At 47.9% G+C, this 15,136-nt stretch overlaps 2 protein-coding genes across 11 annotated transcripts in view; one reads left to right on the top strand and one right to left on the bottom strand.

The window, feature by feature from the left end:
* Nucleotides 1–12,036, bottom strand: part of AMPD3 (adenosine monophosphate deaminase 3) — a 56,187-nt gene extending 44,151 nt beyond the window's left edge. For 3 of the 10 annotated variants that reach the window (XM_028515513.2, XM_036029010.1, XM_036029017.1), the window contains exons 1-2: nucleotides 6,472–6,806; nucleotides 2,065–2,290 (exon numbers count right to left, since the gene is read on the bottom strand). In XM_028515513.2, the coding sequence (XP_028371314.2) occupies nucleotides 2,065–2,290; nucleotides 6,472–6,496 (251 nt within the window). In that variant the 5' untranslated portion in view covers nucleotides 6,497–6,806. Of the gene's footprint in view, nucleotides 1–2,064; nucleotides 2,291–2,499; nucleotides 2,830–6,471; nucleotides 6,807–7,350; nucleotides 7,864–11,096; nucleotides 11,164–11,377; nucleotides 11,626–11,748 lie in introns of those variants that run through there. The other 7 variants (XM_036029015.1, XM_036029016.1, XM_036029014.1 and 4 more) reach the window with 7 other exon arrangements.
* Nucleotides 10,858–12,380, top strand: LOC118501447 (pre-mRNA-splicing factor cwc22-like). Its single transcript, XM_036029994.1, has 3 exons — nucleotides 10,858–10,866; nucleotides 10,995–11,710; nucleotides 12,109–12,380. The coding sequence occupies exons 1-3, from the start codon at nucleotides 10,858–10,860 to the stop codon at nucleotides 12,167–12,169; spliced, it is 786 nt and encodes a 261-aa protein (XP_035885887.1). The 3' UTR covers nucleotides 12,170–12,380.
* Nucleotides 12,381–15,136: the final 2,756 nt, after the last annotated feature.

The following is a 15,136-nucleotide window of genomic DNA, read 5'->3' as shown; positions in this document are numbered from 1 at the left end:
ACGGAGCAGCACTTGGACTTAGAGGGAGAAGGCTTCCATTCTGCCGTTAGCCTGGGCATTGATAAGAAGAGAACAATCTCTTTTTACAAGTGTCAGGCCCATGTAGCACGTAATGGAAACTGGAGTCAGAAACCTCTTATTCCTGGTGATAAAAAATGCCAGGACTCCTCATTATTAAAGTTCTAAAGTGACCAATGTATAAGACAGAGAAGGTCCATCAGACCCGTCAGTCCATAAAATCCCCCTCTGTTAAGCCAGTGCAGCATGGACAAAGATCTCCACAGTCCTGCTCTTCTTCACCCACCGGGGATGGCCGTGCCACTGAGCGCGGGGCTGCCCCACCTCTCCCAGTACAAGGCTGGCACTCAGAGTTGGCTGAGGGCACAACACCCCTTCATTTCATGGGCTCACAGCCCCTCCAAGGAAGGAAAGCACTTATTTTATGGGTGATGAAGCTCTGTTCTTGCCTTTATACCAATATTTTACTCTTTAACTTCCAAAAAGAAGTTACAAAAAGACTGGACTTCTATACTACCAAGCCAAGAAAGGACTTGCCTTTAAAGAGGTACCTGAGGAAGAACCTGATCGCTGACCAGGTTGCAGAAAAGACCCCAGTTCCACTACATCAGCTACTGAGGTCTGCAGCGTGCTGGCCAGACAGGCACCCCGCTACAGCCCCGCTAGGCACTTCATCGAAGCTTTTCTGCTCTTTAACTCTGCCTCCCAGGCGAGATAAACTGTGAAAAGGTGAGGGCTTCTCATTGCACTTGGACTAACATCCAAACTTCTTATCCAAGAGAACACAGGGCCAGTCTGATCTGATACCTGAGGTCACGGCTCTTACCCCTTTAACCACACCTCTACCCCACGTGGGCCCTGCAGATAGAAGGCCTTTGTCCTGGCTCCTCTCCCTGTAAGGCTCTCACCCAGCTCTACACATGCTAGTCCCATTACACCCTGTAAGCATCAGCTACAATGTCATGTTCTCCGAAAAACCTTCCCTAAATACCCCATTGGAAAAATGACTACCCGCCACCACCCCAACATACACACAGCTTTTTTCCCCTTTCTCGACTCCTAGTCTCTCCTACCTAGCACCTGGCCTGGGCCTGGGCCTGGGCCTGGGCCTCTTTGTCCTCAGATCTGCTCCTCACCCTCCCCTGTGTTTCCAGCTATGCGTCAGCTGGTTTCTGGCTAGGTCTGGCCAATGGCAACCACTGGGGGAAACTGAAAGATGTCCTGCATCTCTCTCTCTGCCTTGGGAGGCATCTCTGCAGCTATTGCTTTGCCTCCTTGGCTCCAGCGTCCACTGGAAAAGCCACTGCAGTTCCAACATCTCCATGCTGGGCTCCAGCAACTGCAACTCTCTCCACTGTCTCTCCGGCGCAGGGTGGTGGCTGCTTTCCACTGTGTCTAACGTCTGGGCCGCCTCCCACGCCCCTGCTTGTCTTCTCAGCTCTCTACCACCTCTGTAACCAACTCCCTGCGTGAAACACCTACTTCCAATACTCAGGCGGTTTCTGTTTTCCTGATTAGACCCTGACTGATATAGCACATAACTTATTTTTTTATTAATTTGTCCAATTACTTAATTATTGTCTAGATCCACTGTATACGCTATAGGGCAGGGACGACGGTGGTCGTGTTCACTATTACATCCCTATTGCTCAGCACAGACCCTGGGAAATAGTGAACTGAGTTCATTAATAATGGAAAGTACTTGTCAAGTGATGATAAGAAGTAAAATTTATATTTCCTAAGAAATCCTAAAATTTCCAAAAAGAAAATGGACATTTCATTTGGAAATAAATGGTGTATATTTATACACCTGATCCATTATAAGAACAGCAGCAAAGAGAGAGTGGTTTCTTTCATCTTTTCAAACAAACAGGAGCACCAAAATGTCCTTCAAGAAATTGGTGATCAAGAGGTTTTGGTTAAGAAGTAAACTCAGTGCCCAGAGACAGACCAGTTCCCACGAGCCACCTCATGTCAGGACAAACACCCACAGTCTGCCTGGGTCTGCACAACTGGGCACACGACAGCTGAGTCGTAGGGACAAACCTTTTCACGCTCTCCAGAGACTCCTGCTCCGCCAGCTCCTTCTGCAGCTCTCTCTCCTTGGCCTCCTTCTGGCCGATGGGGCAGTCCTCGGGGACGGTGAAGAGGGACAGGGCATCTTTGCTGTCCTCTTCTCGGAGCACTTTAGCAAACACCTTCTCGGCCAGGAGCCGGACTTGCTCGTCCACCTCAGAGATGCTCAGCTTGGGGAATTGGCGCGGCATCTCGGCTAGCAGAAAAAGAACACGCATTAACCTTCCTGAATTACTGGATAGCCTGAGTCACAGGGTGGGGGCAGGGTGGGGGGCAGAGAAGGGCCGGGCCGCCAGTCCTCGGGGTCAGCTGTGTACTTGGGACGTCCCTTGACCAAACCCAGCACACCAATTTTTAAAACTAGCTCAATAAGCAATTGGATGTGAAGAGTGTACGGCCACTTACATTTCATGAAAAAGCAAGTGTTTGGAAGTCAAAGAATGAACTGTCCCACTAAGCGCGCCTCCGTTTTCCTGACCTCAGGGAATCCGAAGCACACCGCAGCCCTGCCTCCCCCAGCTCTGTTTCCACAATGCAGAAGGGACAGGAGAGGTCAGCACCTTCCTCCTACAGATTGTAAGGAGGCCATTCCAGGTGCAAAAACGACCAGACCTCAATCCCACTGCACAGAGGATTTAATGATTAGCTTAAGGTCCCGTGAGATGACAGCAGAGCCTTCAGGAACCCAAGACTGAATTCTTCATCACATGAAACAAGGCCTTTTGCTGAAAACAAAGAATTTGCAATCATGGTCCCACTGTCTTCCAAGCCCTCTGGCACTTGTACCAGGACACAGCAAATAAAATACATCAGCCCCCCAGATCCAGGCAGAATACGTTGCAAGACCCCCAATGGATGCCAAAAACCTCAGATAACATTGAACCCTATATATATGATTTTTCCTATACACACATATCTATGGTAAAGTTTAATTGATAAATTAGGCACAGTGGGAGATGAACAACAATAACTAATAAAAATAGAACAATTATAATCAATATAGTATAATAAGAGTTATGTGAATAAAAGTTATGTGAATGGCTTTGCGGCCATTATTAAGTAAAACAAGGGTTCCTTGAATACTTTTACTGCAAGATGGTCGATCTGATGGCCAAGAAGGTGAAATGACTAACGAGTGGGAAGCGTCCACAGCGTGCAGACACTGAACCAGGGGATGGTTCCCACCCCCCGTGGGACAGGGCAGCCCGGCTAGTCAGAGTGGCATGCAATTTAAAATGTGTGAATTGTTTATTTCTGGAATTTTCTATTCACTATTTCTGTACCAGTCAACCGCAGGTAACTGAAACCACAGAAAGTAGAACTGTGGATAAGAGGGGACTACCGTAAAGGTTTAGAGACGGGGATACTCTTCACCTTGCAAGGCCGAGCTGAAAAGTCACTTCCTCAAAGAAGCTTGCCCTTACCCACCTCTCTGCATACTGGTTTCTTACTATCAGTGGTAGGCCTAAATCACTTAGTTGGTTCCTTTCTTTTCTGTTTTTCTGCCTTTTTGTCTTTTTTTTTCAACACTTAGCACTTAAGTACACTCTGCCTTTATACTTGTGAACTCAGTTAATCCTCTTATTCCCATTCTACAGATGAGAAAATGAAGGCACAGCGAGCTCACTTGCCAGGGTCATACTTTAATAAGTGAGCAGAAACTTCAGCTGTCCCCCCCCGCCCTTAGCTCCCTGTCCTGCCCCTCCCTGAGTCTCTGCCCAGGGATACAAACCCAGCACCTGGTTCTACCTGTGCTGCTAACCACTATGCTTCCCTGCTTCTCTTTGTTCATCTGGGTGTCAAAGCAGGTGTCCCCACTGTTCCCAACACTTATGGCATCAGTGAATACTGCATCCTCTCAACAACCAGCTCTGGAAGAGTTCCCTGTCCACTTTTTACCACAGTTTCTTTAGGGAAAATTTGAAGAGAGAAGTGGTTTTGTCAGCCCAACAGATAAGGATGAAGGCTGGATAGTGCCCACTTGCCGTCTGGCAGGAAGAGGAAGCAACTGCCAAGGAGGAGGGGCTCACGGAGCCACCCTGGGACAGCCATTCTCTGCCTCTCACCATTTTCTCAGTTGGGAGATGAAGGGACTAGGCTAAGTGGTCCCCAAGGCCTCTCAGTTCTAAGTGCCATAATTCTAGGTACCAGAGAGGCTCCCAGTGCCCAGGAGGCTTGCCGCTCAGGTCCTCTCTGCAGCACGTGGGCCTAATTCATGACACGGACAGGATGGAGGAAAGAGGCTAGTAACAGGCAAAGAACATCTGTGAGCCCATCAACTGTGAAACCAATTTCTCCCTTCCTTCCCCACCAGGACCCTGCCTTTCCCAGGCCTTGCTCACTCTCAGGGAGTTGAGGGGGAGGGAGCTGGTTTGGACAAAGGCACCTCGTCACGCAACTGTGTTTGTCTGTACTGGCAGAGACCACAACAGCTAAGGCCTGGCCTGCAAAGAGGAAGAGGAACAGAGCGGCCTGGAGATCACCACGTCCTGATAGCAGAGAGAAGGGGAAGCTGGAAACCATCAGAGCAGAGGCTGGGAAAAGAAGGTGACAGGGGAGAGAAATGGAGAGAAAGACAGAGAACTAGATCCAGGAGGAGCTGTTCGGCCGGAACAAATCTGGACCTTCACCTGGCAACTCTAAGGCCACACAGGTCAAGGGCAACATCCAATAGGCTCCAGGCAAGGAGCAGCCAATGCCAGGAAGCAGCCATACCATTTAACATGTTCTAGAAGTTGCCTCTAAGAAAGGAAACTGAAGGAAGGAAAAGGTATAATAATATTTACACACATAGCTTTAAAATGTCCAAATTAGAGCACACTCACTTGAAAAAAAATTGTTAAGCAGCCAAAATCATCATCATGAGGACAATACAACCACATAAAATATCTTAGCAAATAACAGTAAGTGAAAAATGAGTAAATAAAGCTGTACCCATGCTTTGATTACAATGATATAAAAATGTGTCCCCTTGGGGACAAGGGCTGTAAAAGGGACTCACACTCAAATGGCAGGACTGCCCATGTGGGAGGCAATCCAATTTTGATCATTACTGCTGTCATAATGCCATTTTAACAAACACAGAGGAGGTAGAAAGGAAGCAAAGAGACTGAAGTGTTTATAAAAAGAGAGAAACATAGAAAAACAAATCAAACTTCAACATCCCGGGTTTGGGCAGTTACCCCCACCTAACCCATACCACAGAGAGACAGCCCAAAGGGAATCTCACCACTGAGGCCCATCTCTGCGCTAGCTCCTGCCCTGGACAGAAGCTGCCTACCACCCACCACCTTCCTATCCCTTATGCTTTACCCCCCACAAACACACACACGCCATACCCCGCAAGCCCTCTCAGAAATGGACATTTGAGGGGTCCTTTGTGTCTGAGGCTCTCATGCCAGATCTTGCCATATTCTTCCAAGGAGTATTCTCAGCTTGCTCAAGTCAACTAAACACACTTTTCAGAATGTACCTTTCTACAAAAGAGCTCCTTCTTTCTTTCACTTAAATAGCTTCAATCAGCCTTTGTCAAACTGGGTCCCCTAAGAAGTCGATACCTATTGCTGGTAAAACAGTCAATTTATGTAAGGAGGGGATTTAACTAGTCCCATAGTCAATTATTAGGGAGATGCTGCATTCCATAGCCCCCCCCCCCAACCCATATTCACAGGGCACATCAAAAACTCCAGGGTCACAGAGTAGCATTTCCCCACAGAGCCACCCCCCGCCCCATTTTTTTTAACAGACCCCTATGAATCTCCTGCAGAGCTACTACCAATGTCTTAAGTAATCAGTGAGGGCTTCATTCTATGGCTTACTATGAACCAAGTGACCCAGAAGGGTTACTTGGGCTAAGCCCATTTAACATTTAGCTGGGCTAACTCGGTGGGTCTCAGGAACCTCCTGTATACCTGCTGTCTCCTGGACAGCCTGGACAGCCTGGACAGACAGTTCCCACCTGCCAGCCCCTCCCTCCACTTCTTGTCTCTCTTCTCAGACCTACAGACACAGGCCAGGCCACAGGCAAAGCCCACTCTGCAGATGCAAAGCAGGGCTTCAGCTCCAGCTGCTTGTTCAAGCCTGATTTTCAACTTTGTTGGCTAGAGCCAGCAGGCTTGGGAGGCTTAACTGTGAATTCACCAGCACTGGCTAGTGATACAGCTTATCTCACCATTACATACAACACCCTCCAGGGAGCCTGTAGAAGTTCCCCAAAGTCAGAAAGCTGTCCAATGCCACCCATTTCAACAAACAATAACTGTGGCACCACAGCCCCTTCAGAAAGGAAGCACAGAGCCACTTAAATCCCCTCCTTACATAAATGAAGCTGTTCCCTGCTCTTGCCAGACTCCCATCGTCAGAACCCACAGCACAGACCTGATCCTAGCAACGGAGTCTCCATGGCTGCTCCTGAGGATGCCACACAGGTGACGCTCTCAGGCCAGGGCTGCGAGCTGCCTGGAGGCCGAGCTGAGTCAATGCAAGCGCAGCTAGCTGGGTCCTATCTGCCGTTGCCGGGGTGGGAGGTCTCTGCTTTGCATATCTGTGAGCAGCCTTGAGCAACAGCAGGAAAAGTCTGGGCTGGAAATTCTCCCATGAATATGAAACAGAAGTGGAAAATTTCCAAGAGTCCTAAAGGGCTCAGGTCATGCCAATTATCCATGGCTGCTATATCCTGAATGCAGTGTCCTCACCCTGTCCACAGCCTGCTCCAAAGCAAGAAGCTGAAACCACTGCTGCCCCAATGCAACAGCACATCCAGCCTTCCTGGTTAACCCCAGAAGAAGCACAGTCTTCATCTAACGTCCAGACCCTTCTTGAAAGGTAAGCAGAAACGTGCAATACCATCCTTTGCTGCCTGCCCTCAGAAGCCCCCCCTCCCCCCAAACAACCCATCCAACACATGCCAGGGCTGGCAGGGGAGCTCTGAGCTCAGCTGCCCATAAGAGCTTCACCCCCCTCCCCTTCTAAAAGAGGGAAGGTCTATGAACTGCTCCCTCCTTTCCCAGAAAGGACAGAGACTCAGAAAGAGGGGAAACTGAGGCAGGGGAAAACCAGGATGAAAAGCTGGCATACCTTGTTCCACTCCTTCCTTTCTTCCCCCAAGGAACCTGGGCACCACTGGTGACTGGGCAGCCTGACAAGCTCTACCAGAGAATGACGGTGTGCACGTACACACTCACACACCCACACACACACACACAAAGTATGCCCTGCCTCGCCCACCTGAGCCCATCCTCCCCACCCCCTCCTTACGGCTGCTCATGGCGTCCATGTGGGCCTCCAGCTCTGAGAAGCCTCCTGAGCCCGGGCTGGACTCAGTCACCCTGCCACCAGCAGCAGCCGCTCCCACTGGGGAAGGTGGGGCTGCCTCCAGTGACCCACAGAAGCAGTCCTCTCAAAGCAAGCAGGGTGGATTAAAGCAGAATCACAGGGCGCAAAGCTCTACTCTTCATCCACCCTTTGGGAGAAGGACAGTCCTGCGTGGGAAGGCTCAGAACAGACACACGGCCTCCCAGTGACTTGGATAAGTGGTGAGGATCTGGGAAATAACCATGAGCAAAATGGCTATTTCTGTGGTGCTGTTGAAATCCTGGGGAGAAGAGCCCAGAAAAGATGGGTCAGTTGTTTACTGGGAGGCTGGCTCTAGCCCTCATTTGGGCCTGAGTGACCTTCTCATGTCCAGTCCTGAGGTTGTGCCTTCCTGAGCCCACATAACAATTTCTGTGTGTACAGAGCAGGATTACATGGTTGACACACGATCCCTGGGCCACGGCTGGGCTTTAGCTACCCAGAGATTACGACCCACCTGTTCTCGCAGCTGTTTCATAAACAGTGCAACCAGCGGGCTATAAGCAACCTAGAGAGAAGGTAGTATTTATTCATTAAATAATTAAATGCACTTAAATCATAGACAAAAAAATTCAAGCCCCTGTTCTGCCAGATGGGAAAAGGGGCATATGATTCCTTCTGCTGGTGTTTTTGGGGGAGAGGGGAGGTTTGGGGGGGGGGGGCTTCGATGGGAGCGCCCTAGCCCAAGCATCTGAGAAACTATCTGGACTCAACACATTCAGAGAATTTCATTCTGCACCTTGAACCAGACTATGGATAGCCTTAGTCTAAATATGCATTTTCCAAATGTAGTCTGTAGAACACCAGGCTTGGAAAATACTGCACACTAGAGCCTCTTAGGGGAATTCACGCACAATTCCTACTAGCAGATTCTAAATACCCGAGAAGTCCTGCAGTGAAGAATAAGTCTTGAGTTAACTTTGTTTAATTCAGCAGACTTATTTGACCCTCCCACCACTGCCACCAAAGGGAAAAAATACCTATTAATGTCCCGTGGCCTGGGCTTTGGACGATGCCTTCTACTATGTGCCTTCGTTTTCCAGCTTAGAGAAGGCTGCCTTCGTGGGGCCCAGCTGCGGTGGGAGACCCACTCCATCATGTCCAGATGGAGAGAGGCCACACCCCTGCTAACATGACACAGGTTGGGACCATGGACAAGGGTCTCACTGGAGCCAAAGGCATTCAAGGCCCTCCACAACAGTGGCAGTTTAAAAGAAAACTGTGACTCTGTCTCAGGAGGGCAAGTCTGGCTTAAGACCTCACACTTTCCTCTTGAGCCCGACACACCCAGGCCTTGAGCCTCAGGGCCTGGATGACTCCTGGGACTGAGAGGCACTGGTCCCACGCTCAAAGCCCTATTCCCTTCTGGGGAAACATTAAGACAATCTATGACAGCCAGGTCCAGGACTTGTATCTCCTGCCCAGGACACCAGACTAAATTCTCTTTTATCATTTACGTGCCCAGTACCCCAAAACAGAAAAGGCTGGAATCATCACAAACACCCCAAAACAGAAAAGGCTGGAATCAAATTATGTCCTATCAAGAAAAGTTATGTCCGCTGCTGCAAGGATGCTGTTTCATGTACTGAGGTGTGCATGACTCAATGGGAGTTGGGCAAAGGGGCTTCACCTGCTAAATATCAGCTCCACTGTGTCCCCATGCCTGGAATATAATAGGCATCAGTAAATATTTAGTGAATGGGGACATAAAATAATGAATGTGTGAATGGGCTAATGATTAACCTACTTAGAGCATGCTCAGAGTCAGCACTATATATGGTTAAAAATATGGACTCTAGCCAGACTACTTAGGTTTGAATCCTGTTCCACTGCCTAGTTGCATGACCTTGGGCAAGTGACTAAACTTCTCTGGCTCTGTTCTATTCCTTATAAAGTGGGATTAATAATAGTACTGACCTCATAAGTTGCCATGACAATCAAATTAGTTCACATATGTAAAGTGCTTAGAATAGTACCTGGCACAACGTATATGCTTTATGGGTATTATCTAGCAACATCATTGTCATGATGACATCAGGTGTGAGAGAGTCCGACTGAGGAAATAAACATCTAGACCCTGAATCCTTTTATTCAACAATATTTATGGAGTACTATTGTCTGCCAGGCTCTCTCTCAAACTCCTACTTGGGTGCAAGGAAAAGGAAACCATGTTTAAATGTGAAACCAGATCAGGAGACATAGTCTCTTCTCAATGAATGATACTTTTTGCTGAGTTTGCATGGCCAGCACTCCAGCCGTGAGCCCATCCTCTTACACCCTAGCATCTCATATATCATAGCCCAATGCCATGGTCTCCTGTCTAGATATGCAGCAAGTATACAGAAGAACTAAGAACTCAATACATTTGGTGGAAGAACCAGGAAGGCCAGTGAGTAGCTTTAGGAAAGAAAAGGTGTCTTCCTACTTTTCTCTAAGACTACTTTTTATCTTCCCATAATATTTTCAAGATATGGGATTGATTTTGAGGCCAGTTGAAGATTAGCCCACCTTGTGTGAAGACAAAAGAAATTAGGCCTCATCTCGTGCCATTGCTTGACTTGGATGAGAGCTATTCACCCCTTATCCGAGAATCCGGGATCTCAGAAGGACTGAGATGGGACTGAGGGTGGGGCTGAGAGGCCCAAGAATCTTCCAGCTACCCATCTATGCAAGCCCCATGATTCTTAGACTGGGCAGCCTCCTACCATCCCTTCAGAGCAAGCTGGCCCCTCAGTGTCACAGCCAGGCGGGGCTCACCACCCCAAATCTGCTGTCAGCACTCAGAGAGGTGAGAGCTGACAGGGGCTCTGTCTGCCTGGCCCCAGGGCTTGAAGACCCCTCAGCATTAATGCTTCACAGCCAGGGTAGGAATTTCTCCTATGAGGGCTCCAGTTGCAGCCAGCTTTTCCCCGAATACAGTCAAATGTTGGTCACCACATCCAGGGAGGTAGCCAACAAGGGCTCACAACGGAGCTAAAATTCCTCCTAGTGCTTCCTCCTAGCTCCTCTGCTAATTTGTTATCACTAAGCTTCCAGGTCCGTACAAGGACCTAACGGTCCAGGAAAATGACACTAGTTAGCGCAAACCTCTCCTGCTCCAGGGCCTCTCAAAACTCACCCCAGAGCCTTTTGCCAGCCAAGACAAGCCATTAGCAGCTCCCCTGCAAAGCAGCTACCAGGAAGTTCAAGGTCAGAAAGCAGACTGCCAGAGCTCAACACACCATCTTTGCCAGAAAGAGCCAAAGAGGTAAGCATGAAGGCCTCAACCGACCCCATCACCCTGTCATCCTGTCCTTCCCCCTGCCTCCAGGTGGAAGTCCACCTCAGCAGTAAGCATCTGGCCAGTCCTGACGCACCAGTCCCCGGCGCTTAAGAGGCCGCAAATCCAGTTCAGGCCACCAGAGAGCTGAGATGCCGCTGGCTCACCTGAGGCCTTGGAAGCCCAGGCCAAAGCAAAAACCAGGGTAGAAACACAAGCAAGGGCCCGGGCAGGGGAGGAGCCCAGGGTCGGCGACCGCACTGGCACCTCGGTGAGCTGGGCAGTCTAGAGCCGAGGTCCCGACCCCAGGGCACTCCGACTCCCTCCCCGGGCAGTGGGGGCCGCCCGGCGCAGGACCCAAGGTCAGCAGCACAGCATCGCGCGCACTCACCAGGTTCGGGGCACGGGGCCCTGCCGTGGACCGGGAGGGTGCGGCCCACAGGGCAGGAGAGCAGGTGGCAGAGCACGCCCTAAGCTCCGAATAAGGGGCTGCCCCGCACTGCAGCCAGCCGGGCGTGATCTCGGCCGGAGCCAGAGTCCATGGCAAGGGCGGGGGCCGGGCGTTCCCAGCTTACAGCGATGCGGATCTTCGGCCCCAGAGCCCCGGGCCCGCCTGGAGGGAGAAGGAGAGCCGCCTCCGCAGGGAAGACGCCTTCTCTGTCGGTGCCTTACCTGGGCAAGGAGCGGAGGAGAGGCAAGGGACCGGGACCGGCAGCAAGAGGGGCGGGCCGCCACCAACACGCAGGTCAGCCCTGCTAGCGGCCCGCCAACCAGGCCTGCCTGCAGCTACCTGAGCACCCGGGCCGCGCTGCCTCCGGGAAACTTGAGACGCCGGGGGCTGCTGTGTCCTTCAGCCAACCGGCCAGAGCGCACCAGTTTCAGCCGGGGCCAGACTCCAGCCAGGCTCCCAGGACCTCGCCTCCGCCACCACCCACCGGCCCGAGGACGCTCCCCACCGGGTGCGGATTTGCCCGAACCTCCCCTCCCGCCCGGACTTTTCCCAAAGTGAGGTTGGGGTCACGGCCCTCAAACAGGTGACTTACTTCCTGTAGTTGGACGCACCCGCAAGCATAGGTCCTTTCTCCCTGTCTCCCGACTGGCCTCCTACTTGCCAAAGTCAGTGAGTGCTCTGTAGCTCCCTTACTCGCTTCTTCCCAGTATTTGAACCTGCTGGCCACGCCTTCCTTGAATGCTTGGAGTACACAGTTTTCAGAGTTGGCGCCACCTCTCCTCTCTTGAAATTTTGCACGTACCTCCACTAGAAGGTTTTGATTGCGGCGTTCCCCCGGGGTCTCACAGCCGCCTACCTCCTCTCATCTGCTGACCCACTCTGGGGATCTCACCCACCTCCATGGTTTTAAACAACCTTCTACCTGCTAATGATTCTTGAACCTCATCTCCAGCCCAGAATGCTCCAGAGCTGCAGGTGGTGTATCCAGCTTCCTGGGACACATCTCCACATAGAGGTTCTTAGACGCAAGAAAATGTAACCAAAATCAAACTCCTAATTTCCTCCCAGGAGAACGCCAGTGAAAGGCAGCACCAGCACCTCTCCCCCAGCCATCCCTTGGGAGACATTTTGACTTTCTCCTTTGCATCTCTGCCATCAAATTTGTCACCAAGGAAGAAATAAAGCTATTCATTAGTGAGTACCCGCTTTGTGTCCTCACTGTGCCAGCTGCTTTCATGGTTGTCTCATTTAAGGACCAGTTTTATTCTTTTTACCTGTAGCCTGATATCTACAACTTGTTTATAAGCGATTTGCACGTGCAACTGTATTAATATATTATAAAGCACACTAAAAAACGTTTAAGGGATGTGGTAAAGATGAAACCATTTTAAATTATGTACTTCATTTTTTAATCCTCATCTGAGGATATAATTATTCATGTTAGAGAGAGAGAGAGAAAAACATCAATTGTTGCTTCTCCTAAACACCCTGATGTGGTGGTGGTGGGGTAATGGAACTACAATCTGGGTGTGTGCCCTGATGGGTAATCGGTAATCGAACCAATAACCCTTTGCTGCCCAGGAAGATGTGCCAAGAAACTGAGCCACCTGGCCAGGACTAAATTACTTCATGTTTAACGAATCGTACAATATACCTTTTTCTTTTCACTTCAAAGTTATTAGCAAAAATATGTTTGGTGAGAGCACCATGATTAAAAATGGGTTTAATAAATCAGTTTAATATTTTATGAGACTAGAAAGTGTGCTTTTAAGTTCAGTTAACATCGATACTTGGTCTTAATGGCTGTTAATGCAAAAAAAAAAAAAAAAAAAACTCAGAAAGAAATAGACCCAAATAGAAGAATTCTATCTTTGACTACACTTATTAAGTCATAATTCTCGCTGTTTAAATCCCATCTATCAATGTGAAATTCCACCAGAAAACTCTTCTTTGTCCACGAAGCCGACATCTTCAATGTTTTCACCGGTTGTTCTTGCAAATATTTTTGACAATGGGATTTTTTTAATTCTTGAAACTCCTCATTTGAAAGATTATAAAACAGGTTTAAAAGTATACTTCTTAATTTTGAAGACTGCAGCTATGACAGTCTTATAGGTGACACTGACACACTTCATTTTGGCATTAAAATTACATGATATTGGTAACAATTCCAAATGTCAATTTCAAAGTGCTTTCCCCAAAACAGGATTCTTTTAAAGCAGAGTTACATTCACTGCTAAGATATTAACTTTGCGTGACGGGTACTGTATGTGTGTACACCTGTGCCCATGTGACAGTCACAAGAGCCAGCACTCTAGAGGTCAGCAAATTTGGCATACTTGTTCTCGTGTTAAAGAAACACATCTGTTGATTTTACAACTTTTAAGTTTTTTGCCTTGAGATAATCAGTAAACCTTTGAGTAATATAAAACTTTTTTCTTTTATTTTATGTTTTATTTTTATTGTATTTCTCCATTACCATTTAACTCCCTTATACCATCCTCCCCCCTGCAGTCACCACAGTGTTGTCCATGAGACCTTTTTGATCGATCCCTCCACCCCCTTACCCACCCCACCCCCATAGCTGTCAGCCTGCTCTGTCTATGAGTGTGTCTCTGTTTTGTTTGTTACTTCAATTTGTTCTTTAGATTCCACATATGAGTGAAATCATATGGTATTTGTCTTTCTCTGATTGGCTTATTTCACTTAGCATAATGTCCTCCACGTCATAGATGCTGATGCAAAGGGTAAAATTTCCTTCTCTTTATGGACTAGTAGTATTCCATTGTGTAAATGTCCCATAGTTGTGTTATCCACTCATCTATTGATGGACACGTGGGCTGCTTCCATATTTTGGTGATTGTAAATAATGCTGCAATGAACATAGGGGTGTTTATGTTCTTTCCAGTTAGTGTTTTGGGTTTCTTTGGGTATATTCCCAGAAGTGGAATTGCTGGGTAAAAGGCATGTCCATTTTTAATGTATTGGAGTATCTCCATACTGCTTTCCACAGTGGTTGCACCAGTCTGCAAAAGGGTTCCCTTTTCTCCACATCCTCGCCAGCACTTGTTTGTTGATTTATTGATGACAGCTGTTCTGACAGGAATGAGGTGATGTGTCATTTTGGTTTTCATTTGCATTTCTCTGGTGACTACTGACATTGAGCATCTTTTCATATGTCTGTTGGCCATCTGTACAACTTCTTTGGAGAAGTATCTATTCAGGTTATTTGCCCATTTTTAAATTGGATTGTTTGGCTTCTTGGTGTTGATTTTTGTAAGTTCTTTATAAATTTGGATATTAACCCCTTATTACATGTATTGGCAAATATATTCTCCCATTTTGTCGTTTGCCCTTTTATTTTATTGATAGTCTTCTTTGCTGTGCAAAACCTTTTTAGTTTGATGTAGTCCCATTTTTTTTCTTTTGTTTCCCTTGCCTGGAGAGATATATCAGATAAAATATTGCTATGAACAATGTCCAGATCTTACTGCCTATCTTTTCTTCTAGGATTTTTATGGTTTGGGTATAATATTTAAGTCTTTAATCCATTTTGAATGTATTCTTGTTCATGGTGTAAGAAGATAATATAGTATCATTTTTCTGTGCATATCTGCCCAATTTTCCCAATAGTCAAATATTAATTGACTGTATAGGTATGGGTTTATTTCTGGGCTCTCTATTCTATTCTGTTCATCTATGTGTCTGTTTTTATGCTAGTGCCATGCTATTTTGATTACTATGGACTTATAGTATAGTTTGATATTAGGTAGCATGACTCCTCCAACTTTGTTCTTTCTCAGGATCACTGTTCCTATGCAGGGCCTTTGTGTTTCCATATAAGATTTTTTTTTAAGATTTTATTTATTTATTTATTTATTTTTAGAGAGGGAAGGGAGGGAGAAAGAGAGAGAGAGAAACATCAATGTGTGGTTGCTGGGGGCCGTGGCCTGTGACCCAGGCATGTGTCCTGACTGGGA

Source organism: Phyllostomus discolor, chromosome 6 (genome assembly GCF_004126475.2).
Source record: "Phyllostomus discolor isolate MPI-MPIP mPhyDis1 chromosome 6, mPhyDis1.pri.v3, whole genome shotgun sequence".
In the NCBI taxonomy this organism is placed as follows: Eukaryota; Metazoa; Chordata; class Mammalia; order Chiroptera; family Phyllostomidae; genus Phyllostomus; species Phyllostomus discolor.
Note: the sequence above shows the minus strand (reverse complement) of the source record. Positions and strands in the feature narration are given on the sequence as shown.